Genomic DNA, 27,316 nt, shown 5'->3' on the forward strand with positions numbered 1-27,316 from the left:
CGCGCACGAGTGTGTGTCGCCGGCCCCATGGTGTAGGGGTAGCGTGCCTGCCTCTTACCCGGAAGCCCCGGGTTCGATTCCCGGCCAGGCCAGGGATATTTACCTGGACCTGAGGGCTGGTTCGAGGTCCACTCAGCCTATGTGATTAAAATTGAGGAGCTATCTGACGGTGAGATAGTAGCTCTGGCCTAGAAAGCCAAGAATAATGGCTGAGAGGATTCGTCGTGCTGACCACACGACACCTTGTAATCTGCAGGCCTTCAAGCTGAGCAGTGGTCGCTTGGTAGGCCAAGGCCCTTCAAGGGCTGTAGTGACATGGGGTTTAGGTAGTGTGTGTGTGTGTGTGTGTGTGTGTATTTATTACTTATAAGAAGACATTTTCATTTATGATTCTGTTACTGTATTGTGGTGTTTTTTCTTTCTTTCTGATGATTTAAAATTGCACTAACACATAATTCCGTCCCCACGCCTAATTTCGTCCCCCTAGGGATTTCCATTTCGCACGGTTGGTACCTAATGTTTAGCCGCGCATACATGCATAGCCTCATCCTATTGTCTTGTTGTGAGTTAGTTGTGTGCACCACAATTCTAGCCTTGTCCATAATATTTCTAAATTTCTACAAGTCCAAATCTGCAAAGGAGTCTCTTACCATACACAACAAAGACTGGGAAGGACTGGGATCGAGTAGGAAGTAGCCGTGACCTTTATTACGGTATTGCTTGGTGTGAAAAAACACAGAAAACCAACTTCAGAACTGGTGACGGTGAGAGTATGAATCCATCATATCTCTAATCCAAGCTCACGACTACATGACTTGGACCGTGCAGGCTACTTGTTTGTAGTATAAAGTGTTTACATTATTAAAGGCAGGTGCACTGTCTGATTTCATACATTTACAAATCCATTTTAATGATTGTAACTAATAATATTACTCTTTTTATGTCTCACTAACTACTTTTGATGGTTTTTGGAGAAGCCGAGGTGCTGGAATTTTGTTCCACAGGAGTTCTTTTACTTGCCAGTAAATCCACTGACACAAGACTGACGTATTGGAGCACCTTCAAACACCACTGGACTGAGCCAGGATTGAACTTGGCAAGTTGGGGTCAGAAGGCCAGCGTCTCAACCATCTGAGCCACACAAGTGTAACTACGCAACATTTAAAGACTTGGAACATACCATTACATTAATGCCTGAACTTCGAACAGGAAATCACAATATTGTCTGCACGTCAGATTTTGATAGCACAAAAAAAAATATATATATTCTGGATAGACACAGAATGAATGGCTATTCTGATATCAGATAGTATTCTTAAAAGAAATAAAAATATCCAGTAATTCAAAGTTAGTTATGACTGAGCACTTTGTGGTAAACATAGGCTTAAGTCTTGGCAGTGACAAGATTTTGATCTGCACAGGAGTGGTAAGGGAGAAATAACTTCCGAAAGTTGGTAAATACGAATTCAATTCAATTTTAAATCAAGTAGCAACCTGGATCCTACACTGTTCTTCCATCGCTATTAACCTATCCAAGGATTTTGATAGGGCAGATCATGGGAGATTACTGATGAAAATGAGGGCTATTGGACTAGAAAGAAGAGTGGTAGAAAGGGTGGCTACATTTCCAGAAAATACAACTCTGAGAATTAAGAGTAGGTGAAGCGTTATCTGATCCTGCAATGATTACGAGGGAGGGGGGGGGGTCACGCAGGGCAGTATTATTGGACCTTTATATTTTCTTATATATAAATGATACAAGTAAAGAACTGGAATCACAGATAAGGCTATTTGTGGATGATGTTATACTGGATAGAGTAGTAAATGAGTTGCAGGATTGTGAGCGACTGCAGGGGGATTTAATCAATGTAGCGAGATGGATAGCAGATAATGGTATGAATGTAAATGGGATGAAAAGTCAAGTTGTAAGTTTCACCAAGAGGAAATGTATTCTCAGTTTTAATTGTGTTGATGGGGTGAATCTACCTCATGGGGAACACTGTAAGTACCTAGGTATTAATATAAGGAATGTCTTTACAGGGCGAGATGGTCGTGCGGTTAGGGGCACGCAGCTATGAGCTTGTATCTGGGAGAGAGCGAGTTCGAGTCCCACTGTCAGCAGCCCTGAAGATGGTTTCCATGGTTTCCCATTATCACACCACGCAAATGCTGGGGCTGTACCGTAATTAAGGTCATGGCAACTTCGTTCCCACTCCTGGGCCTTTCCTATCCCATTGTCGCCATAAGGTGCGACGAATAGTAAACAATAAGGAATGATCTTTATTGGGGAAATCATATTAACGACGTTATGAAGAAAGGTTACAGATCTCTTCTCATGGTTATGAGAGTATTTCGGGGCTGTAGTAAGGATGTAAAAATCTCTGGTAAGACCACAGTTAGAGTATAGCCCCAGTGTATGGGACCCACTCCCGGAAAGCAGCACGGTTTGTTCTGGGTGATTTCTCATAAAGGAGTAGTGATATGAAAATGTTACAAATTTTGGGCTGGGAAGACTTGGGAGTAAGGAGAAGAGATGATCGACTATGTGGTATGTTTCCAGCTGTAAGTGGAGAATTGGCGTGCTATAACGTAAGTAGACGAAAAAGCTTGCGTGGAACTTTTAAAAGTAGGAAAGATCATAGCACGAAGATAAAGTTGGAATTAAAGAGGACAAATTGGGCCAAATATTCATTTATATGCCGAGGAGTACGGGATTAGAATAAATTATCAAGGAGAATGTTCAGTAATTTTCAAGTTCTTTGAAAATGTTTAAGAAAAAGCTAGGTGGACAACTGATAGGGAACTCGGCACCTGGGCAACAGCCCTAAATGCAGTTCATTAATGATTGATTGATAGTTAATTAAAATATTTAGAAGAAAAGAGAAGAGGATTTTGAAGAACAAAAGCATAAGTCTCAAACTAAAAGCAGTTGAACGGAAACAATATACTATATCGGACACACAAAGGGCTTCCAGGTCGGAGAGGATGAAAAAGTTCTGGGAGAAGAAGAAGAAGAAATTAACTCAAATGTATTGATTTCAGTGCTCCAATGTGGGCGTAAAATATGTAAATAAATAAATAATAATAAATTTAGAAGTTTTTCTTTTGCTATTTGTTTTACACTGTACCGGCACAGACAGGTCTTACGGTGACTAAGGGATTAGGAAAGGGTAAGGCCTGGGAGGGGAGCAACTCATGCCTTAATTAAAGTACAGCCTGGTGTGAAAATGGGAAACCACTAGAAAACCATCTTCAGGGCTGCCAGCAGTGGGGTTCAAACTCACTATCTCCCAAAAGCAAGCTGATAGCCATGTGACTCAAACCACACCAAATCACTCAGATGCCTAGCAAATGCTGCCTTGTTAATTTTACATCATATTCAGTCATTTTTTATTAAGTTTTCAGAACAATGTGGTCATCAGCCAAAGATAGAGGTATCACGATACAGAAAGGAGTTCAATTTAAATCTTTATGTCTGGTAGGAATGCTGCAAGTAGATGTTTATTTAGCAAAGAACTCTGAAGTAACCTGGCAATATAGTTTATAACCAGTTAAGAGATGATCTAAAGGTGCATGTTACAAGACATCTGCTAGATCTCAAATTCTACACTCTAGGTTACATACTATTTTATCTACCAGATGTTTATTACTTGCCAGACACAACATAATACATGGACTCACTTTACACTTGCTAGTGTCAACTCTACCCACACATAAAGGAACTGCCCTCCTACGCTAGTAGGCCCATTGCCACCTACAGGATCAATCACAAACTTACTCTTTTCTGCTTTCTTATATTGGCTGTAAATTTTCCTCAACAGACCATACACTTTGTCCTTAGTAAGAAGCAAATGACAAAAAGAGCTTTTAAAACAATACCACAAGATGATTGTTGCTAAGGAAAACATGTACAAACTAGGACTATATCATACAGTATCAATTCAATTTATACAATAAGAAAAAATAATAGTGGAAAATAGTTAATAGTTGTAAATTCAGATGTAATCAAGCTAATTTCATTCAAGCTATATTTACAGGGCTCTTATGCATGGCATTATATTTTCATTTTGTGATCAACCAGCTAATTTCACAGCAGGATTTAGATCACTGAATACCACATTTTTTAAACCAATGAGTAACATATGTTAAAGGATTATAGGAAAAATGACAATGCATCATAACAGAACCCTCGTGCAATTTCATTCAAATCTAACCATTATCTTTAAATCTGAGCAATATTTCAACAATGCATGACCTTAAAAATGACACATTCTCCTTTAATGCATAATATTCTTTTAAAAGTAAACATTCTTTTATATCATTATTCATGGAAACAATATAAGACAAGAGTATCAACTGAAAGAAAAAGAAAACACTTCAGAACACAAATGGACAAAGCTTGACCGCCTTCTACGCTGCCACCAAAATTAGTCATACTCGCTGGGAAATTTTAACAATGAAGACAAAGTATAAACATGGAAAGTGAACTGCAACCTACTGGAAGTATGACTACTTAGTCTAATACTTACAAGGTTTGTGAGAAAAGTAAACATACACAGGATATTTTATATGGAACAGAACTCAAGAAACATGTGTTCTTCCTTGCAATTCTCCCAGCTATAGGGTATAAAAGTTATTAGCCAGCAAATTCTATCGGCCATCATTATACTATTTGGCTCCAAATTTGAGGATAACAGGTTCTTCATAATAAATATAAAAAACCGTTGGTCGCCAATACCAAACGCTATCAAAAGTTATGCACATACTATTTTGCAATGAATAAGAAAATCATTCTGGAAATTTATGTGCTCATCACATGAATCATTGCTGTAACTTATATTTAAATTAACATAACATTAGTATTTAGGCTACAGGGGAAAAAAAACAACAAGAATTTCATAAATTACCCTTGCACTCAAAGAAACTGAAAGTTTTAAGCATCATATTTAGTCAGAGGATCATCCGTCCTACTTCAGAAAAGAAACTGAACCACAAGCATAATAGTGAAGTTCCATACAATTTGTAAAGTATTTTGTGAAACTGTTAGAATACTACTTTCAGTAATGCAGTTTAATGTGTCTACTCTGTAGTTATTAGAGACAATACCGAGTTATTCCCTTTGGACGACATTCATTTGCGAAACTCAATGCCACCACAATGGCCAGAGATCAGCTGTAATTATTTCTAGCATACTGCTTCTAGTTTATCTTTTTCTCTTAAAGGAAGAAATTTTACTGGAAACAAATCTGGCCTCTTGCTGATTTAGAAAAAATAACAATGAGATGAACTAATCTTTGACAGTACCAAAGATGATGGAGATGCATTTGAATGAAAGTTTTGAAATATACTGTACAAGTTCCACGAATCTCAAAAAATATATTTTCGTATTCACTCACTCTTCCTTCATTCATCATTCAATTAACGAAAGAAAAAAAATGGATTCTGTTCTATATAAATAATCCTCTATTACCACTACTGCACTGTAAGTAATCACTAAATAGTTCAAATAAAGAATTAGAGAGCTCAGGCTACAAAGAATGAATAAGAAAATATGAAATGATCACATTGTAAAGTTAAAAAAATATAAATAAAAACATGTACGTTATCCACACATAAAATTGCTCGGTTAATGTACACGTAACTCACAGTTCTTACTAATCCTCTCTCAGAGACAGAAGAGATGATATTTTTATCTTTGAAAACCACTTTTTTTTTTTTTTTTAATTATCTCTTACAAGACAACCTATACAACTAACAAAAATGTGAAGATAGATGTGCACATCATTGGTCCCAATAATGCTGAGGAACTTTAATTGGAGTGTATCTTGGACTCTTTATCCTAGCGAACCATATCATTAGATCTCACCAAACAATGAAATTCAACACCATTCACACTATAATTTTACAGACTTATCATTCAGTTAAGTTACAGCTTGAAGAAACTGATTCTCAGTTAGCGTTCTCATAACTGTCAGTTCTTCATATCCCCGCTAAAAGACACGAGGAATAATTATCTTTACCTCAGAAACATAAGAGAAAACTGTGATACCTTGAAGGATGTTCTGATAAATATTCAAGGCTTCTGACTGTTCCATGTCTATATTGGTCCAGTCAGTTGTAATTCAATTATCCTCAGCAATTTCTTTACATGATACAGGATAAAGAAAAACATTCTCTCATCCATAGGATAATAAAAGGACAGCTGATGGAATTTTCTGAGATTTCAAGCCACCCAATACTACAGTAACAGTTGCCAACATGTGGTGTGTCCTTTATGCCTTTTCCTCCTGATAGGAGACTGTTGTGATGCTTCTGGACAATATTTAAACTTAAGAGTCAATAATGGATCGGAAAATGATAAAAGGTGCTGTTAACAGGCAGTGCTCTAATTTCCGGCAATGTCGTTCAAAAGACGACCAAGGTTACCTTAAGGCAGGCAAAGGTAACAAAGTGGTAAGTTCAAAAGTAACAATAATGACAAAAGATCTTGTCTTGCAATATTGCAAAACAATAGCATATAATGTACAAAAAACAAAACAAGTGTGAAAGCTTGCTTTGGAGAAACAAACCGGCAAGAAAAATAGCAACGTCACAAATTGAAGGTGTATAATGATACATCAAATATAACGAAGCAAGCACATATACAGTATGCATCTTTTTTACAAGTTGCTTTCATGTCTCACCGACATGGATAGGTCTTAAAAGGGTCCACCTTTTCAATACAAATAAATGTTATAAGTTTATTTACAACATATATTTACACTTAGAACTAGTTTCGACGCTGTTTGGCGTCATCTTCAGCCAAAATGTGGGAAATAGGCATAGGCGTAAGCACGCAGGCATTTACATTATACAAGATGTTAAATCAGTGTGATTAAATAAGAGACATGAAATAGTGAATTACAATGTCAGTTTACAAAATGGTCATGAGGGGTGAGTCAAAATTGTATAAACATGAGTTAGGGCTCAAAAACATAATCACTTAAAAAACATATAAACCGCAACAAAACCACGCGGAAGTTCGAGATGAAATTGGCACTGAAGATTCAAATTATTTCAAGACATTCTTCCATTGAATGTTTCCTGCCGCGAGTGTAGTACAAAACATAGGTTAGATTTCAACAAACACAATCGTCTCAAAAATGCACATAACATTTTAAAAATATTTTTGGGGTTGAGATGAAACAGTTCAATACGGACAAAAAATGAAATTCTTAAGATTTAAATGGATAGGTCTTACGGCGACGATGGCATAGGAAAGGGCTAGGAGTGGGAAGGAAGCAGCCATGACGTTAATTAAGGTACATCCCCAGCATTTCCGTAGTGTGAAAATGGGAAACCACGGCAAACCATCTTCAAGGCTGACGATAGTGGGGTTCGAACCCACTCTCTCCCGAATGCAAGCTCACAGCTGCGTGTCCCTAACCGCAGGGCCAACTCGCTTGGTTCAAGCAGAAAAGCTACAGAAAGAATTACAGTATAATTTCTCCCATTCCCTTACCTACGCATGTTAACTCATGTCATATGAGAAGAAACAGAAGCCAACACTAACTGCTGACGTTAGTTCAGGCACCCAGGACGTGGTATTCTCTGGACCAAGCTTAACGTTTACAATATCAGGAAGTAATCACAGCATGAAATTATATTGCCATTGATGCTTTCAGGGCCCATTTTGGGCTTATGCCGTGTCAAGAAAATAAGGTGAAATTCTTTACGTTTCGCAGAGAACTTTGCTCTGCCTCTTCAGAAGAAAATCTTGACTGTTTGCGAGGAAGACTTCTCAAAGAATGATGTTGAATTTAGACATTATAATAGACGTGGAAGTGATACGTTCATTTGTCACCAGGTGGTTCACCGGACGTGGTACAGCGCTAGAGTGCAAAGCGGAAGCTGACGGAACCATCACAATCAGTCTGAGAGGGAGTTACATAACAAAACAACCAAGCAAAACTCATAGAAGGAAGAAGTGTAGGGAACTGCCTACCTTCCTTACATTCACAACACTACAGATCGAATTGCCAAGGTTCTCTGCAAACACATTGTCCTAAAATTGCTCAGTCTGGGTAAAACCAAGGACAAATTGCCCCCACTTTTACATCCTGTGGTATACGAATTCCCTGTACTTGGGGAAAGGTATGCACTGGCCAAACATGCCGGTCCACTGGTACTTGAATCAAGGAACATGAACAAAATATTTGTCTCAACCAGCCACACAAATCGGCAATAGGTAAACACATGCTATCGTCGGGTCATGATGTCTTGTTCCAAGATGCTCAAGCTCTTACCCACACTAGACACTACAGGTCCAGGATTATACGGAAAGCTGTGGAAATACATAGAAATCCTAACAATTTCACAGGGACACTGGCTTTCAATAAATACGTGGTTGCCAGCCATTAAGGATTTATGTAGGTAGTTCCCTTCCTTGTCCCTTCACTACTGTTATTTTGTTTCGGTGTTTTCCAAATTCGTACGTTCCTCATCACCAGATTTTTCGTTCCAGGCTTGTGTCAATGTGGAACTTGCATATGTATGTACACCTGTTATGGTATGTGACTCCCTCTCAGACTGATCTGATGGTTCCGTCAGCTACTGCTTCCAACGCTAGCGCTGTACCGCATCCAGCGAGACATCTGGTGATGAATGAACATACCACTTCCACTTCTATTACGTCTAAATTCAACCTCATTCTTTGAGAAGTCCTTTTTCAGTCATTCGTTCATTTATTTAGCTTCCACAGACTGTACAATTACATATTTTGAAATATGCCAACAGTATAGGAGTTGTCGAGTGATTTCTTAATACTAACAATAATATATGACCGAGCTCGATAGTTGGAGTCGCTTAAGTGCGGCCAGTATCCAGTATTCGCAAGATAGTAGGTTTGAACCCCACTGTCGGCAGCCCTGAAGATGGTTTTCCGTGGTTTCCCATTTTCACACCAGGCAAATGCTGGGGCTGGACCTTAATTAAGGCCACGGTCGCTTCCTTCCAACTCCTAGCTCTTCCCTGTCCCATCGTCGCCATAAGACCTATCCGTGTCGGTGCAACGTAAAGCAACTAGCAAAAAAAAAAAAAAAAGTGTGTGTATATATATAATGCACAATAATGAACATTTAGAAATGCACAATAATGAACATTTTGAAAAAGAAGAAAAAGAAAAACAGGAACATCAAATACCTCAATGTTAGGACAGCACACCTTAATTTTTTAAAATAATTAATAATATTAATAACCAATATTTACAAGATAAAATAAAAATCTATGAGTGTGGTGTTAATAATACATACATAATCAATGTGACATTAAAATATATACTAGATATTAAGAATGTTTGCAAGTTAATAAGTAATAGCATCATTACCAGCTCTTCATCATATATTCTTCTGTACTATAGAAGCAGATACTCAGCAGGAGACTTTTTTTAAAGCTGTGGTAAATGAACTGACGGGACTAACATCTTTAATAATCTTATTTGGAAGCTTATTATACAATCTGATTCCAACAATCTATACATGTCTCAAGGCAATGGTTTTACTCTTGTGCTCGATAAAAATATTTCTTGTTCGCGTCTGGTAATTTGTGATTGTCAAAATTCTTTCTGAAGTGATCAATATTTTTTTCACTTGTAGAATGCATTGCATGTTTCTGCTCGTTTCTGTACTCAAAAAATAACATCAAGATTTGATTTGTAGCAGTCCCAGAGACCAATAGCATAAGTGATGACTGAATCGAGATATCCAAAATATGCTATTCTAACATATTCTTCACTACAACTATTAGACAAAATCCTTAAGGCAAAACAAACTAACTCAAAAGACTTCCCTATTTTTGGAATGTGACAATTCCATCTTCATTTTTCATCTATATGGACACCTAAAAATTCTGAGGTCAGTGTATTTTCAATTGCATTTGCATTTAATATAAGGTTGTGTGCAGTTTTGTCATGGTTGTTAGATGCCTTGAATTCCACATATTGGGTCTATTTTAGGTTCAATGTTAATTTGTTTTTCCTGGACCATGATTCTAACCTAGACAGGACTGTATTTGCTGCAGTTTCTATAGACATAGGGTCAGGATTACAGTATTAATAATTATGTTTGTATCATCAGCATACAGAACTGCAGTTTCTACTTTATTATGAGGAAGATCATTCACATAGGTCGAGAAAAAAAAAAGGTCCCAAAATACTACCCTGCAGAATTCCTAAGTCTATGTTTTTTACCTGAGTGTGATATGTCTCATTATGCCCTTTACTGTTACAATGTGTAATTTTAACAAACTGGGATCGTTTATCCAGGTGTGATCTAAACCAGTCGTTAACAATTCCTCTAACTCCAGTCTGATATAATTTGTGCAACAATATTTCAGTAACAAATGCCTTTGAAAGGTCAAGAAATAGTCCTATCACAGTTTCATCATTATCAAGAGCATTTACGACGAACTGTGTAAAATGTGATAAAGCAGACAAAGTACTTCTGCCAGCTCTGAACCCGTGTTGTGGATTATTTAACAAGTTATTTTTGATTAAAAATTTAGTAAGCCGATCTTTCATAGCATATTCAAATATTTTTGAAATAACAGTAAGTATTGATATTGGTCTGTAATTATGTAAATCGTGTAAGTTTCCACTTTTAAAGACTGGGATAACTTTAGCTATTTTTAGGAGATTAGGAAACTGACCACAAGAAAAAGATTCCTTGATGAGATAAGTTAAAGGCTGTACCACATAAGAAGCACATTTTTAATGAGTTTTGTGGGAATTTCATCTACACCTGTGGAAGTTTTATTCTTCAAAGACTGTATGATTTTAAGAACTTCCAATTCTGTTACTGGAGTTAATTGCATAGACTTTTGTACAAAGGTTGGGAGTTCTGGTAACACATCTGATTTATTTGTTTTTTCAAGTTTGTATGGTAGGGATAGAAAGAAATCATTTATATAATTAGCCAAATGATGAGGGCCATTCATTTGTATTCCTCCTCGTGAACAGTCAAGATTTTTTTCTGAAGATGTAGAACAAAGTTCTCTGTGAAATGTAAAGAATTTCACCTTATTTTCTTGACATGGCATAAGACCAAAAGCCTATTTCATGTGTATGAAATTATATTCTTTTCCTGCCCCCATCCCTACAAATGGGGGTTGAAGTTTGTAAGAAACATTCAAAAATTTATTACCTCTTGCAAGAGTCTTGGCGTTTATGAGTGAGCGCCCTGGTGTCAGTTTACTGGAATGTAGTGGAAAGCCAGGAGACTTAACGGGAGAGATTTCCACTCTTTATTGCAAATTTACTGACCCAAGACAGACATTGAAACAAATTTAAATAAGATTATACAATAATTGGTTAGTGAGTGGCATCTGAAGTTAAACTTGTAATTTCATCAGCCGAATCAGTTGTGTCTCCCATTGTATCAGTTTGAGCTACCATCTGATTCCATAGCGTAGCCATGCGTTCCTCAGTTCAGACTGCCAGTTACAACTCAACTCAGCCATAGGCTGCAGAAATCTGTGCATGTAAATTGTATGCCTATGTAATCAACTGTGTTCCAGCAATATATAAAGTAATAATAAAGGGTTAGTTCAAAATATGTTCAGGTGTTGCCAACTTAATTTACTGGACAACAAACCAATCTACAGGAACAATTAACTTTTAGATTAGCTATTTTATCAGCTATACAGGATGAAACTAATTTAATGGGAAATATTTTCTTTTCAGTATAGTTTCAACATCAGGGAAAACTAGAGATTCTGGAAATAATTTGCCACACCTACAATTTTGCCCAACACATTCTGCATGGACTTGAACCTGAGGTGAAGCAAAAATTATATACTGTACTTTACAAGGGCTTCTTTACCTTTAATTTCAATACCTTTCGGAGAAATACCACATTCAACAATCTGAGAATTAATATTAAACATTTTCAAATGCTCATACAATGAGCTGTAATGTTCTAGATAGTGCAAGTTCACGGCAACTATTTTATTTATTATTACAACTTCCCCCATGCGGAGGCTGCCACAAGGACAAAGTACTTTAGTGTCCATCTGGAACTCATGAAAGACCGGTTAGAGATCTGCAATGCTCTAACAAATCTCTTTATAATTTAATTTGCTTATTATTCAGACTAGCAACCATACGGGAAACATTTATACTATAAGCAGGTGACTTTCTACAAGTTAGTATTTATAGCAAACCATTAAGATGTGGTAAATGAGATACCTGCAACAGCACTTGTGGAAATGTGTTTTATGTGTTTAAAGTAAGATATCCAGTTTGGCAACAGAGGAGAGAACAGGATAAGCAACTTCAAGGGAGGCTGAATAGTCGTTAATACATCATAAAGATGGATTCCAGCAGGACTGCCATCTTTCTATGCTTCTATGTATGTGTGTTGCACTGTGTTAATTAATTACTGGCACAGTTGAAAGAATATACTCTGTCAAGATTTACAGTACATCAAGCAGAACATTATTAACTGATATAGTACCGTAGCTGGTTTTAAAACGGTTATTCAAGGGCCACTGTATGCCAAAATAAAATACAACAATTAAGATTATAGTTAGGTTCAGAAAAATGAAAACTATGTGATGTCTGACATCATCTTGTACTTTTCTATATTATGAATACAAACTGGATGTTAAAAATAATTCTGCCAAGACATGATGCTAAACGTCTCACATTCCACATCTTCATGTTTTACTATAAATGCACCCTTAGGCACAACCCAGAATGTTCCTGGAATGACACACACAAACACACCTATACATATGAAATCTTTGGCAGCTCAATTATGTAGCCAATTATAAAAGTAGATTGCCTATTTCAATCACATCTGTCTAGTTCTTCACATTAACAACTACTTAATTATTCAGTTAACTTGCCTGTTTTTAACCTTACTAGTTCTGCAAGCTGGACCTACACAACATCTATCTTTCCAAGTAAAACCTATGTATACTGGGATGTTTTCACATAGATTATAGCATTTCATTTTACACAAAACTACTATATACATTATTCCTGTTCAAGTTTTCACAAATTTAGCAACAACTTAATTACTTTTAAACAACTTCCAAATGAACTGTCATTGTTTGATAAAAATTAAAATGCTGAATAGAAAATAATCTAGAAAAATCAAAAGGGGAGCTAGTATACTTTTTTCAAACTATACAGTGAAACCTGTGTATGTTGACCACCAAGGCAGTAACAAATTGTGGTCAACTTATACAGGTGGTCAACTTACAGGAAATTTAAGTGTATTTGCAACAATGACACCATTACAATAAATCAACATAATGGGTTGAGCACAAGAGTGACCTAATTTTATAAAATATTATAATTAGTGAGACTATGGAGCCATTGTAATTACTTTTAATAAAACGCCTTCATCCAGGGCACATGCACGATCTGGTAGGACTGGGGATGGGTTCAGATCCAGGCAAAATTTCCCTACCGCAGGTGTGATTCGAACAGGGGACCATCGGCTCAGCAGCCAGACTCCTTTCCGTCTGAGGCACTCCATCCACTTCTTCAAAAACATCAATAGTAAACAAAAGCCTTTGTCACAAAGGGAGAATTGAGCTACTACAATGTTGATGCTACTAAACTTGACTCAATTTTAAATGAAACAGACTCTAGAATTTCTATGAATATAATGTTATCAGCAGGCAGCTGAGGAACACAGCTCAGAGGCTCCCGTCTGTATGTCAAAGCTCTACAAGATTTTAGGGCTGCAATATCACATAAAAAAAAAAATAAGGAATCTAGATAGTCGTCTTTCTTCTACGTGCAGTAGGTTGGCTGATGGAAAATTACAAGAGCTTTCCAACTTGAAGGAAGAAACGACAACACCTATTTATACAGATTTCTGAGTGGCATGGGTAGAAAAAAGTTAGTGCAGAATTCTGAGAAATTTCATTAGTCACCAACTATGACTAAATCTGACTAAACATGTAGCCTCATTAAGTACAGACAAATTGAGAGCAGGTACACTATCTAGTAAACTGCATAATTGACTTTACTAAGATCAGATAAAAGATCAATAAAAAAAATTTTTTAAAATCATAGAAAGACATAACCAGCCCATACTTAAATTCAAAATGAACATTTGGTCAAGTTAAAGAGTTTGGAGGAATGTTGGTTTCGTAAAACACTTTGCAAAGGTGGTCAACTTAACAGGTTTTACTGTATCATACAAAACAGAGAAGGAAACAAAAAATCTAATTCATAGCATTTTTAAAATATAGAATTACGTTAGATTAACTCCAATCACCTATAGGTATCCTTGGGAAAGTGAAGTTCAGTTAAGTGAGTGATGACTGAAATTTTCAACTTCTACAATTTTGTAGACATCGGTGTGATTTTGTGAGCACATTCATGAAGTAAATATTACCTATTATATGAAGTTTCAAAGCAGGGGATTGATTAAATCATCTTAAATTATTATTTTTCCATATTTGGTTATGAGTTACTGAAAAAAGTTCCCTGAGATACAACTTTGGTTTATATGACTTCAAAATTTGATAATGGTGTTGACATATACAACATGTGAAAATAAAGTTCGGTGAACGAAGTCAGAATGGTTGATCCGGCAACACTGGCGATACACAACGCTGCACCTGCGTAGCAGCAGGTTTTGACCAAATGCTCCCAATGTTGTTCGGTTGAGCATCGTGTGTGTGCCGTGTAAGACCTGTTTGACACAGTGCGTGTTTAGAGCGCTGGTTCTGAACTGCAAACAGGAACATGAACGACCAAAAGATCAATGTACAGTTTTGTTTTAAGCTTGGCAAGACACTGAAAGAAACGCATGCGATGCTGGTACGTGTTTATGAAGATCAAGCACTGTCCTTGAAGTGTGTGTACGAGTGGTTCGCCTGTTTTCGAGGAGGCCGGGAAAGTGTTTCTGACAACCCCCGTAGCGGAAGAACGGCGACCGCTGTCAGTAACGAAAACATTGAGAAGGTGAGGACATTAATTATAAACGATGACTGGCGATTAACTGTGTGCATGATAGGGGATGAACTGCAGATTAACCGTGAATCCGTGCGACAAATCGTTACCCAGAAGTTAGGGAAGAGGAAAACATGTCCTCGTCTTGTGCCACATCACTTGACTGATGATTAGAAGCAGGCACGTTTAGAGGCTTCACAGGATTTTGTCGAAAGGGCGGATGCGACACCAAATTTCTTGAACTGTATTTTCAATGAGGATGAAACCTGGTGTCTCACGCATGACCCTGAAACAAAACGGCAAAGCATGGAATGGCGTTCTCCAGGATCCCCTCGTCAGAAAAAGGTCAGAGCTGAAAAGTCGCGCATAAAAACGATGATCATCACCTTTTTTGATAGTCAACACATTATCCACAAGGAATTTCTATCTTAGGGACTGCCCAGTTTCAAGCACTTAAATTCTCTGTTAGCTAAAAATATCGCAGGTGTGTTAGATGCAGAACTTCTGTAACTTGAATATTCGGAATATGATTGGCCTTTTCCAGAAAGAGTTAGAAAAAACAAGAGACAATTTCGATACAGTGTTTCAGTTGCTTGATCGTATGTCTGCTAACATCAGTGTGCACATTGAATTCACTACAAATTTTCTGCCAAGCATCTCTTTTAGCTTTGAGCACGGATCCATTAGTTTGCTTACTTTCTATAATAGGTAATACTTGGGAATTATATCTAAAAGAAGAGAAATATGAACCACACATTCTCTTCTCGGCTTTTTCCATATTGGTCTATAGAGCAACAGAAATTTGACGCTCAAGACGAAAAATTCTAATAAATGTTGACTTCACGCGCCTTGGTTTACAGCTGTATTCAAACAAAAATGCATCAGAACATGTTAAAAAACTGCATGGTTCTATCACCGTCTTCTAGATTATCACTGATCATGACTCTTGAGAGAGTTAACACTGTATTAGCTAACAACTCCCAGGAAATATTTGGACAAATGCAAGAATTTTAACATGGTGATTAAATTTTTAATGCCATGTTAACAAACAGTGCGTTAGTGTTCTTTTAACTGACACGAAACCGCATCCACTAGAGCATTACCCTCTCGGAACTGTCTTTCCTCTTCAGTAATTGTGAAGGACTTGTTATTTGTGCGTACGTAATGTTTCACTGTACTCCATACCAACTCAACAGGGTCGAAGTGACAGAGGTACGGCAGCAACCTAACAACCGTGTGTCCTTGTTCCTTCACTACTTCGTCGACTACATACGTCAGTGAAACCGGTTTGTTTTGTTTCACCAGTGCATATATGCGCTGGGATATATCTTGCCTGCTGCTATTCCACAAACAGTTCTTTACGGGCGCTCGAAATATGGGTCTTGTCCATTATTACGGAGTGCTAAGGTACACTGTCCACAACAATGACAGAAGGGCAAATATGGTCCGTATCTTTGTGATAATCAACGGTTTTTTTTTTTTTTTTTTCCCCGATCGGAACATTAGAAGACTACCTTCCACAAAACCACTGGATGAACCTGCGTGCGCTACTATTAATCTGGCGCCCTTCCCAGTCAGTTGATTCCTGGAGCTTTAGGACTGTCATCAGTCCAAGATTTAGCAATGCACTCCCCAGCACTCACCCATGTCTCGTCTAACCATATTACCTCATGGAGATCCTTACCGACACTTCTTTTTTTTTTTTTTTTTGCTAGGGGCTTTACGTCGCACCGACACAGATAGGTCTTATGGCGACGATGGGAGAGGAAAGGCTTAGGAGTTGGAAGGAAGCGGCCGTAGCCTTAATTAAGGTACAGCCCCAGCATTTGCCTGGTGTGAAAATGGGAAACCACGGAAAACCATTTTCAGGGCTGCCGATAGTGGGATTCAAACCTACTATCTCTCGGATGCAAGCTCACAGCCGCGCACTTCTAGGCGCACGGCCAACTCGCCCGGTACCGACAAGTTTAACCCATTGCCCTGCAATGACAGATATTTTTATCGTTATCCGCAGGTTCCCATAAATGCAATGATGGAAATTTCCATCCACTATCTTTATTGCTTTGTTGAGGTTTCCTACATATTGATATTTCTTCGCAATCCCAACATGTCTAAGAGATGTTGGTAATCGTATTTCAATCTTTGCCCTTCAACTATGTATTTAGCCGCCGAAGAGTCTAAATATGATCGAGTAAATTGCCACGTAAAGCTTTAGTGAAGGTCATGGCCGAGTCGGATGAAGCTCGAATATTACATTTTCTGGAGGAAAGCGATGTCAGTGACGATTTTTCCGATGAAAGTGATACTGAATTACCTTCGAGTGACGTTAGCATTAGTAGTTCCGAAGAATTAGATGACATTATTGAAGAAAATAAAGACAAGGACGCAAGTGGGCGTGTGTATAATCTGGAAGACTGGAAGTAAACAGACAGACAATGAACCAAATAATATGCGGTGTATTATAGATGGAGAACTGAACTCTGTGGTAGCAAGAAGAATAGGCGCGAATGCAGGGAATGCTGAAGTGCTAGGTGAGGTTTTTTTACTGACAAATTCTGTGAACTTGTAAAGAATGAAAATAATGCTAATGCAGTAAAATGTCTTTGCGACACTGAAAGTAACCCTACAAAAAAAGAAAACTTATGATGAGAAGAACTGGTTTCCTGTGACAAAGGATGAACTGAAGGCTCATTATTTTGCGTTACGTATATTGATGTGTCAGACTAAAAAGTCTTCGGTTCAAGAATACAGTAAAACCTCGTTAATTCGAAGTTGTTGGGACGCAAAAATCGGACTTCGAATTACAGGATTTCAAATTAACCGCCAACACATACTTCGGAAATGCCAACCCTTGTGGCGTCACAATATATTCTATGACCTGTTACTGCATGCAATTAACCTTGATTCACAGTTTAAAGCATTCAAATGCCATGGAAAATAACCATTTCCAAAATCTATCCAAAAAAGGTGCATTTACAGTATTATTTTTTTATTTTTATTTTTTATTATTATTATTTTTTTTTTTTTTTGCTATTTGCTTTACGATGGTTCATGTTTGTGGGTTACTGTAATCACGTCCTAGTTTGTGAACCATGGGCAACGGCTGAGTGGCCTAGTAAGTGGTCCTGAGAGTCGGGATGGGATACCAGTTGCTATGGAATGGGAGTGGGCATCTCGGACATATTCTGAAACGTGGCCTTCCTTGTGCTCAGGCGGCTATGACTATACAATCCACCGGTGGTCCATAACCCGTTAGAGGAGAGATCCTCACTTGGACTATGTGCAAGTAGGGTAGGATCCTGCTTCATGATTTTTTTTTTTTTTTTTTTTTTTTTGCTAGGGGCTTTACGTCGCACCGACACAGATAGGTCTTATGGCGACGATGGGATGGGAAAGGCCTAGGAGTTGGAAGGAAGCGGCCGTGGCCTTAATTAAGGTACAGCCCCAGCATTTGCCTGGTGTGAAAATGGGAAACCACGGAAAACCATCTTCAGGGCTGCCGATAGTGGGATTCGAACCTACTATCTCCCGGATGCAAGCTCACAGCCACGCGCCTCTACGCGCACGGCCAACTCGCCCGGTCTTCATGAATTTACCGAGCTCAGAACATTTTACATTATTCCAATAATGCACTTGTATAAAACAATGGCAAACATAACCTCACGCAACGAAAGGAAGAAAAACACGATTCAATGATAAGGAAAAATTATGCTGGCTCCCCTGTGCAAATGCTTTACCTTTTGGATTACTGTACTGTCTGCATTTTTAGATGCCTTGTACTGGCGTGGCATGGAAATTGCCCGATGCCCTTAAACAACGTCGCTTTTCGAACTTTCCTATGACAGGGGAAGGAAGTCTCTCACTTCCGTGTGCACTGCATAGGAAAACAGTACATTTCCCGGCTGGCAATTCTCTCCTTTAAAACCATAAGTCCGTTTGGCCTCAGCATTTAAAAAAATAAAACAAACAAACAATGCAGTTTCATTGGCATTGACAATATTGATTGGTGCGTACGAATTGATTATAGGCTATAAGCCACGCTTTTTCCCCAAGTGTCGGCATCGCCAGCGTTCGCGGATCCTACCTCTCCGCACACTTCCCGCTAGGCCTACGTGATATTGTGGCATTCCTTAAAATGCTGAATACAAAATAATTATGATTCCGCTCGAACATAGCAGATATGAAACACACTGTAGACATGCGGAAGTAGGTGAAAGTGCCCAAAGTAACCCCTGCACGTTCCGGAAGATGCGTTTTCTCATGGTGCGGAGAAATTTTGAATTTAAATTACTCTGTAAAGTACTATATTTTTCAAAATGTAAAGGCAGTCTGGAATTAAAAGTCTGAATTTCGGTAACGGGACTGACATTGTTCTTCGAATTACGAATTATCCGTATTTCAAATTAAACGATTTAAATAACATGTAGAACCGTACCTCATGTTTCCGGGAATGAGAGCTGTTTTGAATTAGGCGAGATTTTGAATTAACCGATTTCGAATTATCAAGGTTCTACTGTATTCGACTAAGAGAAGAATTAGAGAAATGCCAATATTTTCAGAAACCATGCCTCACAAACATTTCAGTATCATATCTAGATACTTGCATTTTGCCCCAGATTCTCCGGAAACCCAGTGTGATAAGCTCTGGAAAGTCAAACCTGTTTTGCAGCTAGTGTTGGACAAGTTTCAGAAGGTGTACATGCCTGGAAAAAGAATAAGTATTGATGAAAGTCTGATGAAGCTCAGGGGGCGTTTGGCATTCGTTCAATTCAACCCTTCAAAAAGAGCACGTTTCGATATAAAATTCTATAAAGTCTGCTGCTCTGACACTAGCTACTGCTGGAAGTTTAGTATTGAACCTTTTAATTCATGGTCCAATGGTCATGATTTTAGCCTGAGATATTAGGAATATTCGAGACCACCAAGGAAGTCTTTGTGTACTAGTTTATTATATAAGAGAAGATGAGTGTGAGCAGTTCTCATGGGAATAGAGCAGTTATGTCATTATGGAATTTCTAGAATCTCACAAAGGGGATTTATAGCCCAAACGACTCTTCCCAATTAAGACAGGGGACGCTCAGCACTTCACGTATGTAGCGGGCCAACAAAGGATTTGGAAGGAAGAAATTAATTTAATATCTTTGGTTCCAGAAGAGATGCATTGGATCTGATAAGAGATTTGCAACCTCCATAATTTTTGCTAAATTTTGATATGCAACATGAGTATAATTAGAAGTGCACACGGTCAGTGAAGTACTCGAAGTGCTTTGTGCAGGAAAGCTTCATGGCGCGAGCGGGATAAAATAGCCGCCAACCCGTGAGTGTGATGACGCCAGCCTCATTATAAATTCAGAGCCGCCGAGCACTGAAGATTCATTCTTTGACTGTACAGCTGCTGGAACGACGTTGCGAGTCGGCATCAAGAATAGCATCTTATCTTCGAGCTGTATACACATAGCACGATTGACTGGGGAGATGAAGTAAGTAATCAACCTGCACGATTAAGAGAGAGAGAGAGAGAGAGAGAGAGAGAGAGAGAGAGAGAGAGAGAGAGAGAGAGAGAGAGAGAGAGAGAGAGAGAGAGAGAGAGAGAGAGAGAGAGAGAGAGAGAGAGAGAGAGAGAGAGAGAGAGAGAGAGAGAGAGAGAGAGAGAGAGAGAGAGAGAGAGAGAGAGAGAGAGAGAGAGAGAGAGAGAGAGAGAGAGAGAGAGAGAGAGAGAGAGAGAGAGAGAGAGAGAGAGAGAGAGAGAGAGAGAGAGAGAGAGAGAGAGAGAGAGAGAGAGAGAGAGAGAGAGAGAGAGAGAGAGAGAGAGAGAGAGAGAGAGAGAGAGAGAGAGAGAGAGAGAGAGAGAGGAGAAGAGAGAGAGAGAGAGAGAGAGACGAGAGAGAGAGAGAGAGAGAGAGAGAGAGAGAGAGAGAGAGAGAGAGAGAGAGAGAGAGAAAAAATAAGCCCTATATAGGCGGAAATGAGATGAGGATTGAGTTATTTTGATATGGACCTGATGGCGCATGGCCCATATATGAGTACGAGAGCGCTAGGGAGTTATATTTACGTGAGAATAAGGTGAGACGAAAGTCGCCCGGTGGGCAGTTCTCTCTGACAAGTCAGCTGGGCTATTCATAATGGCTACCACTTGTCACATGTTATATGCCTGTAAAGGGAGAGGGATCTGACGTCACAGCCTGGTGTCTTGCCGCATAGCTGTCTACGCTCGTTCAAGTGTTTTGAAGGGGAACGGCGACCTTCATGAGAAGCTGCAAGCAGGGATCGCCTTTCTGTTTGTTTGGTTTCATTTTCTATGACTTGCCCTTTGTATTTTTATCCACAGGACGATGCATTTGTATTTCTATGATTTTATGGATGCGATTAGGTGTCTTATGTTAGCAGGACGTGTGATTGGCCTTCGGTCCGGGCCTTGTGCATAGTAGGTTCACATGTGACAGATCGTGGGTTCGAGGTGCTGAGACATAGCAGTTTTGTGAATAGAAGATGGCTATTAGACGTTTATCTGTGCAGATATAATTCTTTTTCTTTACCTTTTGACTTATTCCATGATTCCAGGCTTGTTACAGTTTGGCTGTTTCGCGATGATAGTGAACTGGAAGTCTGCGGCAACATTTTAAATACCCCATTATGTTTGGAAAGCAAATATTATTTGTAAATAATTTGATTTCTATTCTTGGAATAAATACCATATTGTAAATATTTTCTGAATGCAGCGATGTTTTCTGTTAAATATTTTTTGGTAGGTTTTGCTACTACCCTGCACTTATACATATCCGCTTATTTTATATTATTTTGCCCTTCTTTGTACCCTGATCCCCTGAATCATACTCTACCGCGTTACTGAGTCTGGATACGTATCTCTTGGTAAGCTATGTGCACTAGCCACGTTAGTGGGAGTTTTGTCACTATGATGTTCTTGGTTCAAGCTCGGCATTCGCCTGACAGAAATCAAAAACATTGTAGGGCACAGTATATATGTTGGTGAAGAGCTGGATGCTGAAACAGGCAGACAAAAGGAAGATCGACACTTTTGAGCTCTGGTGTTAGCGAAGAATCTTACGAAAACCATGGACTGCACAAATCACCAATAAGGCAGTTTAGAACACATCAAGCCCCATATGTCATTGGTTGGTAAGATTATGTAGCTGAGACTAGCTAACTTTGACCACGTTATGCGATCAGATGCATTGGAATAAACGATCATGCTAGGAATGATCAGCGGTACAAGAAGACAAGTTTGCCAGAGGACTCGTTGGTTAGACACCATTAAAATAGACACAACCCTCACCCCCAACAACTAAAGGAGGCACTGTGGAACAGGACAACTTGGAGCACGCTAATTCATAGAATCGCCGATGGTCGGATTAGACTGAACGGATGACATCATCATCAAAGAACCTCAGTATGTAGATGGGGCAGGTGTTGCCAGAAGACTACTGTGCAGTGAGCCAATTGTTCTGAAATTGTGTGACAAATTGCTAGGATCATGCAGGACTATTTATATGGACAATTGGTATAGTTCACCTACTCTTTTCAGGGACCTGATAATGAAACATACCAATGCCATTGGAACTGTACATCCAAACCGGAAATTCATGCCACCCCATTTTGCAGCAACGAACCTCAAGAAAGGAGAACTAACTTTTGCCTCAGCAAATGGCATCCTTGCCACAAAATAGGTGGATAAAAAGAATGTACATCTTCTATCAACAGTGCATCAAAGACCAGATTTTGTGGAAACTAGAAACAAAAGGGGCAAACTTGTTCTGAAACCAAACATGGTTGTGGGCTACAAGTCTGTAATGGGTGCTGTTGATTCACATGACCAATGTCTTGCATTATACCCCTTAATAAGACGATATGCCAAAGGGTATAAGAAATTAAACTTCTATATGCTCGACATGGCAATGCAAAATGCTAGAGTCATTCATCACACGCTGAATCCCAGAAAAAGGAGGCCCAGCTTTTCCAGTTTCAGGGTTGATGTTGCGGAGCAAATTTTGGAGCGTGTTGTTCTGACTGATTATCCAAACAGAGGCCGGCCCAGTGCAGGAAGTACACCAGTGAGGTTACAAGGAAAACATTGCAGTCACTTTCCTGTCAAAATAACAGCAATCTGCTATGACTGCAGAGGAAAAAATCCCAAGGGAAAGAACAGGGGTGAATCCTGTTAAGAATGTGATAAGTGTAAGGTTGCACTGCATGTAGACGAGTGTTTTAAGATCTAGCACACTGTGGTGAACTATTGTTAGAATGTGAACTGTGTTTCAGTGTGTTAACTTGCTGTAGCAAAAAATGTTCTCTTTTAAGCTAGATTAAATTGCAATCAATGTATATTTATTTTCAAGAAAAATTGCAGTTCAACGGGTTAATCAGAAAAATACTCCTAGCCATCACGATGTGCAACTTTTCAAGGAACAGTTTTCTTCAGTACAGTTTTTAATATCTGAAACATAAGGCTCGCAGTACCGATTTTAGGGAATTTATCCCCGGAGAAAAGCTTTTCATGTCTAAGGGAGACTAGTAATTTTGCCACGATAGGGTATTCCTCCCTGCTGTAATAACCGTACATGTATCTTCGTATTGCATCAGCCTGGAAAGAATCAATTTCTGTTACAGGAGATGGCTTAAATTATTTCTTTCCTGGAGTGCTAAGAAACAAGTCCCCTCTATCAGCCCGGTTTCTGCTACTGCTAGGTTCCCCAGTCCCTTTTTCCTTCAGTTCCTGGAGGAGAACACCTTCCTGAATAACAGTTCGCTTGGAGTACAGGCAACAAAAGCCATGTTGTTTGCAGACGATATAGTGATATGGGGTGAGGATGAAATGGAAGTGCAAAAACAAGTAGATGTATGGAATCAAGAGATAGAAAAATTTGGGATGAAAGTACACACAGAGAAAAGTACAACAGTGATGACAAGGGAAGGGAAAGGAAGGAAGGAAGGAAGGAAGGAAGGAAGGAAGGAAGGAAGGAAGGAAGGAAGGAAGGAAGGAAGGAAGGAAGGAAGGAAGGAAGGAAGGAAGGAAGAGGAAAGATAAAACTGAATGGTAAAATTCTGGCAGTGCTTAAAAGTTTCAAGTACTTGGGAATTGTGATCACGGAAAGATAACCGAGGAAATTAGGAAAAGAATACAACAAGCAAACAGCTTCTACCAGAGTGTAAGGGGTATTTTGTGGAACCAAGATGTCCCAAAGAAATGTAAGAAAGTATTATATTCAACCTATTATGAACCCATACTAACCTATGCAGATGAATCGTGGACTACCACAAAACAAGAGAAGAGTAGAATACAGGCAGCGGAGATGAAATTCCCAAGAGGTATCGAGGGCAAGACCAGAAAGGATAAAATTAGAAATGAAGAGATAAGGAAAAGGACAGGATTCTTGAAACTTCAAGACAGGATAGAAACAACAAAGCTAAAGTGGTATGGGCATATGATGAGAATGGGAGAAGAGAGTTGCCAAAATAAGCTTTTTCAGAGAAGCTAACAGGAAAGAGACCACGAGGAAGACCCCGAAAGAGGGGGACAGATTCAGTGTGGGAGTGCATAGAGAAGAGGTGAGGAAAACAGAAAGATGTACTTAAAAGGAGAAGAGGGGTGGAGAGACAGGCAACGATGGAGATCCTCGATTCACAACCCAACCCGGGAAGCTGGAAACGGAAAATGGAGATGATCGGTACGCTTTGAAAGCCCTAATGTTTGACTTATACGTTCCATGACCTGATCTGCAGGAACATAGGGACGACCATACAAGCGTACGAATTCCCTCCCCCTCCCGTAAAACTTGCGAGTTCTCCGCACGAATTCATATGCCTGACTATTAAGGGCATGCCTCACCGCAAAGGATTATCAGTTCATGATTCATCACTATGTTGTTGTTTCCATGACATCACACACCACTAGTTAAAAAAAAAAATCACAGTTATCTCACAAAAAGCACCACTTTCATCAATGTGCGAATCATACTTGACCATGTGCTAGCGACAACACTTCAGTATGGAAGTCAAGGCACCACCATACTAGCCATATTGCTAACAACCAAATGAAAATTGTTCATCTTTATTTTGCAGATCACTTAACCCACGGTAACTCGTGCGGCGGGAAAAATACCACATGCTGGCTCTTTTACTCTGCCATTGGTCGTGCGGCTAGCAGACCAGTTCCCCCCATCCACGATATCCACGGTGGGAGTACTACCAAGCAAATCTGCTGTTACAGCAGTTGCCAGGAGTCTTGTCTGGAATGAAGACTGTTAGACTGTGGTGCTTTATACCACGCACGCGCTCTCGCATAACGAATGTTGGACCATGCATGAGAGCTCGTATGTTACAATTTGTTACCAAGATGAATTCAACTGAACAAGAAAACATTCTCAGGTTGCTTGAAAGGTTGAAAAAGAGGAGTTACCTAATGAACAATTAGAAAGGGAACTAGGTGCAGTGAAAAGAAATCTGTTCGGTGATGAGGAAAATGAAAGTGACAAAGACTTGTATTCGAAGGAAGAGGCAGACGATGTAGAAGATGTTGTTGAGAATAGTGACCACAACACCGACACATTTGCTGACTCTGAAGATGATGGATTGAATGTGATTTACATCAGTATTCCTCAGTATACCGGAAGAGATATGACTACTGTCGGATTTTTTATTATGGACACTCGAGTTTAGGCTTTAATTACAAACGAACCAATAGGCCTATTGAAATTCGAGTTATACCAATATTTTCTTTGTTTAATTCTACATTAGCGTATATAAGACGCATTGTTTTCAACGTTCATTAAATATTTTTTATTTGTGGTTGTAATAAATATTGCCCGGGTTTTTGGCTTCTTCTCTACGAAGCGCTCACTTAGGAATATATACAAGGAGAACGACTTGTCTGATTCTAATGAAATTTGTATATGTTATAACCACATGTATTTGTAGTGTAATACTCAAGTTACAATTTTTTTCAACCACCCTGAAAAAAGTTCCTATCATTTTTCTAACGCAACTCTTTCTCAGCCCAGGATAAACGTACAGCAGCAAACTTGGGCTTGTTTTGAAGCACTCAGTCATGGTTATCAGAAACTACAACAACTGTAACCGTACAGTGTGGTATCGAATTTATGAAGAGTAATATTGAAAGGAGGTTTTGTGTACGCCGGACCGTGCGATTAACAGCAGGCCGGGTGGTGAAAACGGGCGCAGTGTTGCCGCGTTCAGTAGTAATCACGCGCGCAACGAACACAGCTCTTCGTTTACTTTCAACCTTTAATTTTATTTCCTCTTATAAATTCCACTTCCCATCACCTTTTCTCATAAGGACTTTGGACCTTCAACGGCAGGTTTAAAAATGGTTAACTTCCTAATTTAGAAATATCACACTGTACAATTTTTACAAGAGTTATTTTTATTATTATTTACATATATTTACGGTATTTCATTCTATCAATTTTCTTCGTCTGAAAAATCACTTTGCTCCGAAGAAACGGTGCTGCTCTCATTCATGTTGCTTATGACTGGCTCGAAATAAGGGACATTTGCACACAGTCCATCTTTTTTTATATTTTTCCAGTAGTGGTCTTCAATTTTCTTCGCGTGTTTAATACATTGTTTCCAGAGTTCAGGGGTCACGGTACGTAAGGCTTCTCGGCATAAAGCGTAAATTGCTTCCATACCTCTACCATTTTCTAATGTGTTAGCGATATTTGTTTTTGCTTATTTTCCCTTTTACGTAAGCACAAATAAACTCGATTGGATTAAGCTCGCAATGGGCCCCTGGTAACCAAATAATCTCTACATCTGGTCGAAGTCGTTTGGTCAGTTGTTCCAGCTTCTTTACCGGCGTTTGAAACTAAGGCCTGGCAAGGACAATCAGCTCTGATTTAGTTAATTTGTTATAATCGTCAACTCCAGGTTGTAGTGAAATATTCTTTGACGTTATCCAATGTATAATTTCACGTTTCAGCCATGACATGTTCGGGTTTTTAGATTAAGAATCGATCCTCGTATGATATGGAGCTTGATCTATAACGACGGCTGAACTTTGAGGAAATAAACTCAGGACTTTCTTGAACCATTCTTCATAATGAGTCGAGTTCATCTCATTCTGGTAATCACCACTACTTTTCTTGCCATTAAAACAAAGTTCTGCACCGTCAAGAAATCGTTCTTCACTTCCGATACGTAAAATTATGACCTGGATGACGTATTTCCATCATTCTCCTTTGAAGCGGCTCCTACTCTCTTCACTGACGACAGCGATAATCCAAGACAATCTGCCACCTTCTGGTACACAGGGAACCTCTTGTCCCCTACTTTTTCCCCTCACATTGAAAGAAAAAATAGCACTCGAAATCATTGCAAACCGGGCGAGTT

At 39.0% G+C, this 27,316-nt stretch overlaps 1 protein-coding gene across 2 annotated transcripts in view; it reads right to left on the reverse strand.

Annotated features, from left to right (window-relative positions):
* The window catches only part of LOC136858771 (tubulin polyglutamylase ttll-4), a 407,488-nt gene that overhangs the window by 72,160 nt on the left and 308,012 nt on the right, over positions 1-27,316 (reverse strand). Inside the window, exon 16 of one of the 2 annotated variants that reach the window (XM_067138562.2) lies at positions 13,452-13,526. The exons of the other annotated variant lie outside the window; for it this stretch is intronic. Within the exon in view, the coding sequence (XP_066994663.2) occupies positions 13,452-13,526 (75 nt within the window). The remainder of the gene's footprint in view (positions 1-13,451; positions 13,527-27,316) is intronic. 2 annotated transcript variants of the gene reach the window in all.

The sequence above is a fragment of the Anabrus simplex genome, chromosome 1 (assembly GCF_040414725.1).
Source record: "Anabrus simplex isolate iqAnaSimp1 chromosome 1, ASM4041472v1, whole genome shotgun sequence".
NCBI lineage: Eukaryota > Metazoa > Arthropoda > Insecta > Orthoptera > Tettigoniidae > Anabrus > Anabrus simplex.